The sequence below is a fragment of the Rhea americana genome, unplaced genomic scaffold (assembly GCF_003343005.1).
Source record: "Rhea americana isolate MKP2758 unplaced genomic scaffold, rheAme1 scaffold_109, whole genome shotgun sequence".
Taxonomy (NCBI): domain Eukaryota; kingdom Metazoa; phylum Chordata; class Aves; order Rheiformes; family Rheidae; genus Rhea; species Rhea americana.
In genome coordinates, this window is record NW_028185139.1 from 1,342,971 (window position 1) to 1,352,523 (window position 9,553).

The 9,553-nt window shown below is 39.3% G+C and overlaps 1 protein-coding gene across 1 annotated transcript; it reads right to left on the reverse strand.

Annotated features, from left to right (window-relative positions):
* Nucleotides 1-461: 461 nt before the first annotated feature.
* DEGS1 (delta 4-desaturase, sphingolipid 1) lies at nt 462-9,209 on the reverse strand. Its single transcript, XM_085311705.1, has 2 exons — nt 8,346-9,209; nt 462-6,238 (listed from the first exon to the last, which is right to left on the reverse strand). The coding sequence occupies exons 1-2, from the start codon at nt 9,060-9,062 to the stop codon at nt 6,092-6,094; spliced, it is 864 nt and encodes a 287-aa protein (XP_085167831.1). The 5' UTR covers nt 9,063-9,209; the 3' UTR covers nt 462-6,091.
* Between the last annotated feature and the right edge of the window lie 344 nt (nt 9,210-9,553).

The window sequence follows — 9,553 nt, forward strand, 5'->3', positions numbered from 1 at the left end:
ATGTGATGACACGTGATGATTGTGCCAAAGTAGATTCTCAGAGTTTAAGACTTCCTTTTACCTTTCAGAAGATACCAGCCTGAAATGGCAAGCTGCTTTGTAATCTAAGAGAATAAGGCTTGGAAATCCAAGAAACATTAGTATGATTTAATGGCATCTAAAAAGATTTAGTTACCTAACAAGTACCTAACAAAGTTCTTAATTCTTAAAATAGATAAAAACTGCAACAACAAAAATCCTATTGCTGATCTGAATTTCTTATTGCAGTGTTTTGACAAACACACTAGAGAGAGGAGAATCTTAGTATTCTGAAAAGCAGGCCAAGAAAGAGCTGCAAACTTGAGATTTTTCCCCAAAAGCTGTCAGTAGTGATGTGTTAGCACACAACCAAGAAAGGAGATCTTAGTTTGTAAAAGTAAACTTTAAAAGAAACAAAACCTTACCTTTTTAAAAAAAAACAAAAACAAAAAAAAACCCAAAATTCATTACAATGTGCAGCACATTTTCAGATTTGCCTGGTTCCTGCTGTCTTCAAAATGTTGTCAAGAATCAGCCTGACAACATTTTTCAGTATGTTCTTTGTCAGGTGCATTTGYTTTTATTTACTCTTGCAGTATGGTCATAAAAGAGAGCTGGCATTTTTCTGTAATACAAGGATTTCTGTCTTGGAGAGAGGGTCATAACATACTTCCCAGTTTGCTGATGGTAGATCTTAATTAAGACAAAACACTGCTACAGATACTGGGCAACCAGCTTCTGAAACCCAGAAGCCTTCATGCTCTTTTACTGCTGTCARCATTTTAAAGATTTCTTTACTTAGAATTGTGGCTTAAAGCACCATTAATCTCAATTACAATCTTTGATCAGCATTATTCTTCCTAAAAAACAGAGCAAGCATCAGAAAAGGAAAGGGATGTTTTTTGCTAGCAAGTTACATAGTTTTAAGTTTGCCAGCACTGAATTTTGAATACTTTTTCAAACTGGCAATATTTCCACATAAAAACAGTAAAAGTTTTTGTAAGCAGAAGTTTGGTCTGTAGGCATCCCCCCTACTTAGTTTAATGCTCAAAGGAAGATTAGTTTCCTACAAAAATCTGATTTTTGTTAGCATGAAGTTAATTGCATTCATGGCAATATCTGCTCTATTAAATCAAAGTTTGACTGGTTGTGACCCTGAACAATCTGATCTAACTTGAAAAATGACTTTACTTTGAAAAGGAGACTGAGATGTTTCCAACAGTCCCTTCCAACCTCRATTATTCTATGAATTGTGTGTCAGACAGACTAGAGTTTCTACCTACACAGCTGAACTCTGACTGTTCACACAAGAAGTGCTGCACCCACACTGCTGCTTTTTCTTGTAGGAAATTCTTCTTAGGCTACACTAGTCATGATTAAAACAAAACAAAACAAAACAACGCTTTGTAAGAGAGAATGCAAGATATCTTGTGCCGGTACACAGAAAATGCGCATCACTTTAAGGAACAAAACTTCATATAATACAGAGACCGCAACTTTGTTCTGCATATGTAGCTACCTCCTTCCTAACAGACATGCATAGAGGAAGTTTCYCCTCTAGTCTTGTTTTTGTTGGGACAGGATCAAGAAATTGTTCAGCATGTCATTCCTCTCTCGCTTTCCTGAGGCTAGCCACATATCTAAATCACAATAATGATTCTGTACCACAGCATATTAGATGCCAACATAATAAACATAAGATAGAAGGCAGAGGCAGTGCAGGAAGCTGTCAGCCAGCAGAGGAACAGGGGAAGAAACACCTTCCTCTAGTGCTGTCTTCATCACTGGCTGAATATAGAACACTTTCAACACTTTTGYCCTCACTGAAGTCTTATGTACCCTTGCAGGTTTGATTATGAAATGGAGGATTTAACAGGGAAGAGARATAGTTGCATATTTAGAGTGGCAGGTTGCTAAATGATGCACACCTACRTTGTATAGACACACCTATTCAAACTGCTTCTACTTGTACAGGGTCCCAGGAAAACAGCATTGGCCTATCCAGAAGAGGCTGTGCCTTGCAATACACAAGCTATAGCAGCAGAACTTGCTTTGCTGTAAGGCTTCTGAGACCCTTTCAAATTAGAAAGAGGTGCGTGATAAATGATACAAGATAAACATACCAAGATTGCTACCTGAAAGCAGCTTTTCTTCTGTTTGTCCAAAAGGATTAACATGGCAGCTTGGAACTTCATCCATAGCACTGGCATTTTAAGCAGAAGTCTGTTCACTGACAACTGAGCAGCATAGCACTATGTTGTTGGCTGTTGCAATTTTAAAGCTGTTTGGCTTTTCTTGCTGTAGCATGTCACCTGCATCTGATATTGGAATACACACTGAGGACGCAGAGGTGCACCACTGAGCTCATTCTCTATCACAGTGACTGTTCACCTACAACAGACTGAGTTCTCAGTGTTTGTAGATTGTTTAGTTGCTTGGTGGCTGCAGAAATACAGACAGATAAAGAAGCAAAAGTCTTAGCTACTTTTCAGCTTACCCTGTGGTTCTAGATGAGACTTGCCTGGATCCAAAAATCAGAGTTGTACTAGCAAGAAAGGGGTACCCATTTGACACACAACTGTTCTGGAACAGACTGGTTCAACAGCAAAACAAGAATGCCAGAGGGAGAACRTGTTTTGAAAGAGGCGTATCCATGCCTGTCTTTTGGGAAATCTCATGCCTAGTATGATCAGAATCCAAGATGCATTGCTTATTCCACTTGAGCAATTTCAAATAATTAGGGGGTAAAAGTCAAATAAGGCAATTTATGCTGAAAACTACAAGTTACTTTGAAAGCCCTGAATGGGATTCAGAAGCCTGAACAATGGAATTAAACCRAAAAAATACTTGCTGTACCTAGCACAGTTGATCCAGTCAGTTGTTTTTTGACAGTTAAACTCCAGGCTGATTTCACATAAAGGGGAGGATGGGTCCCACTGACAAACTAGTAAGATGCGTTAGTTACACATAAAGGAATAATAAGTGAGTAATAAGCCACAGTTCGCAGACCAGCRAAGGAAGGGGGGATAGCGACATGTAGCCCAGTTGCTATGGCATTTCTGTTGCTAGCAGGGCCCCAAGGTCTGTGTGAAGCCTTARGTGCCTGCTTAGCATCTTAGGACCCCCAGGATTAAACCCTAACAAGCACGTACAAAGGACACTAGCTAACTCTCAATGCCCTTAAGTTTACTTTGTTCATCACTGGTTAATCAATTCCTCCAGATTTCAGATAAAGTATTAGATATTATACACATACACTAAAGCTGCTTCTACCAGATAAATTGTTTTCATTAATGCTATTAAAATGTAATTCCTTAAAAAAAAAAAGATAACTAGGTTCTGTATGTATAAAGAACTAAGGTTTTTATTAATGTTTTGTGCCATGCCTTTCAACTGAACACCTTTTAAGTATGACTGCAAAAAGTTACTCATTTAGAATATATCAAACAAGTCAAGCACTACAGCTGGCCTACATTCCTTTTGCCAGTTGTTCAGAAGTGCTCCTACCAAACTTTAAAATGATGTTGCAGTATAGGTACCCATCTTTTAAATGATACGCTTCTAGCAAGAATCCCTACGCCAAAAATTAGATAAGGCTTCTTACATAATGCACAGGAATTAGATGCCTAAGAATGGTACAGTTTTGTTCCGAAGAACTTTTAATGGCAGATTAACCTAGTCCAATAGATGCTCTCCAATAGATAGCCATTAGCATGTACTCTTCAAGACGAAGACAAAACAGGCAGCTCCCTCAGAATTCACTACATTACTACTCTTAYAGTGATAAGACTGTACTTGCATTCAGAGAGGGCAGTTTACAGTCAGAACAACATAAATCAATGCTTGCTTTTAAGCAAAGGTAGCAACTCCAGGCCTGTTTAGAAGCTGGAATTCACACTGGCATTGTCCTTTGGAAGTGCTGGTAAGGGGCAGTGATTCCATGATGTACATAACTAAGCCTAAGGATGAAATTTCAACTCAAGCCTTCAGTTATCCTGGATGAATACCAATGATAGCTAAAAGCTAAAATTGATAAATAAAGTGGCTATAAGAGTTACTTTTGGAGGCTTTCTGTACTTCATTCAGTGTTGAAAACTTACCATAGCTGAGGAATGTTATCATTATTCACTTCTTAAATTGAGGAACAACCACACAGAAGGGACTTAGATGCTTAAAGATACAAACCAGTTCAAGTCTTTCAAATGCTAGATTTCTTCTGATTAGAAAGTAAAGGCAGAGATTCTTTACAGTTCATTCCACAACACTATTCAAGAGGACAGTTCCACTTGCACATGCTTTCATATTAAATTCCTCTAAAACAAGCCCTTCAGCATTCGGGCACCAGTCAAAAATTCATCCAATGTTACTTTTTAATCTTTGCTTTTAATTAGATTTTAAAAATATTGGGTAAAGTGTATTTTGACATTACATCTCCCCTGAACAATATATGCTGGCTAGCTACCAYGTCACTGGCATAATAATGAAGTGATTGGCTGACACTTTCATAATGAGACTATATACCATTTCTATTGCTTAGCTACAGATAAGGGCCCAGGCTTTAAACAAAGAGCCCCAGCAGCACATTAAAGACAGAACTGCAATCAAGCAAAGGCTAGGATGTTGTAACACATTCTCTGGCACTCAGCTTCTAAGACTTGAAGAAATACAAGAGTTAAGCATCTAAAAAAWTAAGTTACAGTAGAGCAGTATCACAGGTAACAGTTGTTCCTTCAGACTCCATCTCTTAGGAGCGTGAAGAACATGCCACAGAATCAATTTAATATTTAAGGGGGAGTTGTACTAGTCTGACAGCTTAAAGCCAATGTATTGGCTAACACAGAGCAAGAATACCGGGCTAACATATGCACAGATTCTTCAGAGCTCAGCAAGTCTTTCCATTCTGTTCCAATATAAGGACTGCTTTAACAGGAAATTCAGTGGTATCACAGCTTTGCTCTTGCCACTTACTAATATACAAGACCAATGTTTATGTAGAGTACTGTACGTTTAAAAAAATTTAACAAGATCATTTAGCAACACCATTCTGCATGCACGAATGACTGACATGCCTAAACAATGCTAGCTACAACTGTTGGCAGCTAGTTTTACCAGAATAGTATCTGCTTCAGTTGATTAAGTTTTCCCACACAAACCAAATTTCCAAAAAAGCAGCAACTATTTGAGTTCATTTGAAGTCATGGTAACAGTAGAACCAACTAGGACAAGCCTACTCATTTTTCTTTGCAGATCACAAGAAACCTCAAAGCTTAGCAACAAGATTTTTTCCACTATGCAAAAGCCTAATGAGTAACAGTAAGTTGCTTAGTGGGCTTACACAATACAATTCTAAGTACTAGTTGCTGCAGAGCTGTATGCTAGCACATGCAGCTGAGGAAGTAGGTGGGGACCCACAAAGTTAAAGATGCCTCTGAATTTCCTACCCTTTTACAGAGTCACACAAACCATCTAGAATATGCCAGTTTTCTAAGTGATGGATTGCTCCTTTAAGGTACTTTCAGTAGCACAGGTGGAACATGTTCAAGTAATGCTTTAAGCAACATACCACATTTTAAAAAAGGCAGTTTGAAATATTTCTGTGCAAAGTTTTGTTCTCCCACCCTTGAATTAGAAAGCAACTTTAACAGAAGACTTAAGTTAACAAATCAAATTAGTTTAGAATTAACAGGTTAAGTACATTATTTAACACCACAGTTATTAAATAAMAGCATGTTTGTGGGCAGTGTACTACACTGAGAACTTTTTACTATTTTAAAGAGTCAAACTTTTTTCAGACTTAACACCTGCCAAACAAAATCCTGTAACAAAGTGATTTAATATTATGTATGTAACACTGATCCTTAGGCAAACATATATCTGTTAATACAATGAATCTGAAGACTGCTAGGAATGTTACAGCTGGTTGTAGTCTACTTTGTTGCCAAGTCCTTAAGGATGCATTGCTATGTTGCTGTAGATCTTAATTCCGGGTATAGGTGAACATCTTTAACAAGAGACTTTGTACCAGCCGCTTTAAAGGAAGCGGACATTTCAAAGRTTTTTGGTTGCTGGAAGTTTAATCTTGTTTCACTTCACCCTTTAATTGCCTTTTCATGCGTGAATATGGGCTGATTGTATCATCCATCACGAAGTCATAAAGCACTCTTATCCAAGAGTTATACTGTGGCAGGTTGTCATAGTATTCAGCTGCTATTTTCTTCACCTAAAGAGAGAGAGGAGGTTCATTTACTATTTTAGTTCCTACTACAACTTCTGCAAGCCTCAACCTGCATCTTAACATGGAGCACTAAAAGTTCCATTAAAAAAAAAAAACCACACACTTCTACTGGTACTACAGTGTGAAAATTTCTTTGAGGAAAAAACTTCTTAGTTTCTACAGCTTCCAAGCCTCACATGAGTTTTACTGAGTAACTGCCTACAACTCTGCTAGATTCCTGAAGTCCATACACTGCTACTCAGAATGACATAGCTCACCAACTCAGAAAGCAAGCATGTAATTTGSATTGCTAGTGGAAGCTAGAGTGAATTCAGAGCTAAGTCATATCTGTAAAAGTATCATTAGAAATGTAAAATTTAGAGCCACTTTTAACATCCATTTTTTACATGCATTTCAAACCTCAGCACTCAGAGAAAACTACTAATTTCTGAGGACAAGCACTAAAGAATGAATGTAAACAGCTTGCAGTGACTTCACTCTTAGATGTGCAGTCTGACTATACCATCTTTTCTTAAACCAAGAGCACTGGAATTTCCCTCAGATGTCAGTATTGGTGATATTTAAACATTCAAAGTCTTGGGGGGAGGGGGAAATCATCTCAACAGAACAAATCTGTATAAGCAACAGTTTTGCTAAATAATCCAGATACTTGCTTGGTTAAGAGCTAAAGACAATTTTGGCTCCTGTCATCACACCTAAGATGTTCTACATCCAGTTAGTATACTCCCTTTCAATGGTATTTTCATCTGACCAGTATCCCAGCTGGAATCAAGTGTTCAGTACTTCAGTAATCTTTAACATACAGCATAGCAGAGTCCAGTCCAATCAAATTAACTATACTGTTCTAAAGGAAGGCTTTGTTTTCTTATCAAAGCTGTAGATTGACAGCCCTGCAGAGCTATTTTTTAATCTCTGCAATTAAATACTTTAAATTAAAAAAAAATCTCTATTGAGGATTTAAGTAGGGACATGTGAAGTGAAAGCCAGGTTTACTAGCACAGTTCTAGGTATCAAAGGTAGCTTCAAACAACTTCAGCTGCACTTGAAAGCCAAAGTCCATGAATAAGACATCCCCCACAACCTACCCCAAAGTCTCTGCAAATGAATTACAGAATTTGACTGGCCTGCCAAGGAAATGCTGGTGTGAGGAAGAATTTCTTCCACCCTTCCACCACTGATTGTGTAAGTGTGACAAATTAAGTTTAGAGTACATTGAAAGGGGAAGCTTACCAGGTCTCACCAGTAACAAAGCTACAAGACCAACCCTTTGACCGTCAAACTGACAATTTACTGTGTGTTGAAAAATACTTTTCACTGAAGGCAAGTTTTAGGTTTACTCTGGAAGCCTGTGCTCTCATACTCCAACTGGGAAACATGTATTCAAGAACTGAACTGCTGATTACAAGAAATTGGGAAAAGATAGTGGCAAGAAGGCAGTAACAGACAGTTTTTCAACTTATGCAGRTATGGCATGTCTAAGTCTTATCTTCAAAGCTTTGTGTCAATCTAGTACAGCTGATACTTGTTTGGAGTTCAAAGATCCTCAGTAGAGGAAACTGAACTGCTACAGAATAGAAAGCATTTGCCAACAGTACAGCAAGTATCAGCATACCTCAAGCCTTCTTTTATTCAAGACTACATTCTCTGGTGGGGAAAATGAGCATGCATCAGTGATAAAAGAAACTAAAGGATAAGCATGTGTTACTGTATTTTACTTTATATTTCAAGTACAGAGGGAGCTAACAAACCTCTCCAGGTAGTCTGCAAGTTAACTAGGTCCATAGATATGTCCAAACTGGAAAAAAACAGAAGGCTAGTTGTAATTAGAACTAGAATCTAGTGCAAAAAAAAAAAGGGTATAATCCTGTGTTTCCTCCCACTTCCCATTATGGGAGAGGCTACCRCAGGAAGCATGTTTGTAAGTCTATTCAGGGTACTACTAAAGCAGTAAGTAATTCCTCCTTCATTTTTCAACTTACTATTAAAAAGCATGAAAACGTCTAACTTCAGTCTAACTTTTGAGGGCTTACTAACAGTATTCTACCAGTTTCTCAAGTTAGAGTAGGGCTTAGCTTAAGAAAAGTAAACTTACCAGTGGAAGGCTCTTGCCAGGAATATTGGGAAAGTCATGGTGTTCATTGTGATAGCCAACATTAAAAGTGAGCAAGTTAAGTGGCCCATAATAGGAGTAAGTCTCATGTCCCTTTAAAAACATGTAATGTTCAGCTATGAAGTGTCCCGAAATCGGGTGTAACCCAAGTCCAAGCACTGAACCTGCAAGCATGTAACAAACTGATTTGACTCCCCATAAGTAGTATATCATGACATCAAAAGAAAGCTGAGCCAACAGGTTGATGATTTCCAGGCGAGTGATTGGTTTGGGGTTGATGCAGAGAGGTCTAATTGCATAGAAGAGAGGCTGAAGAACAATCCACATGAACTTCCTAAAACGAGTGCAGAAAAACCAGCCTTCAAAGTCGGTAGGAATATCCACATCAATTCCATCACCTCCTAAATAACGATGATGATCCATGTGGTATCTCTTGAAGGATATGGAGTATGGGATACCAAGAGGGAGGTTGGCAAATATTCCAAACCACCGATTCCACATTGCTTTCTTGTTGCCAAAGGCACTATTGTGGGAGATCTCATGAATAGCTAAAGTCATGGAGTGGCTAATACAGCTTCCAAAAACATATGCCCAGAAGATGACCCATTTCCAGTCCAGATCTTTCACCAGATAAAATGCAGTCAACTGCGCAAGAACCATCAGCACAACAACCCAGATCAAATTGCTGTCCGGCTTCATCAATGCTTTTATCTCTGGGTGTTTAGCTATATGGGAAAGATAATCAAAGGAATTAATTAGATGGAAAGAAATCAATTAGCGCTCCACACAGTCGAGTATCTTGATTAGATTAAGAAAGTGTATCCAGTCGCCTCTTTACCTCCCCACCAGGGCAAGGTGGGGAGGTAAGGGCAAGGGCAATGAGAATGCCCTGCCTTTCCGCTTGCAGCACCATTTACCACTCCAAAGGGTTCATTAACAATTAAAGCCTTTTAGCGTTTTTCTTTACGTTGCTCAGCAGCTAGACGCTGCTAACGACGAGCCCCTACCCCCTGCCAGCCCACGCGCGGAGGGAAGGAACCGAGAAGCCGCCAGGCAGCGCGGCGGCCCAAGCGGCCTCAGGCGCGTTTCGGCGGTGCGGCCCGGGCACGCGGCTCCCCGCCCGCAGCCGGGCGCCCTGGCGAGCGCCGTGCGCGACCCGCACCCGGCGACGGCCGCGAAGGAAGCGGCCC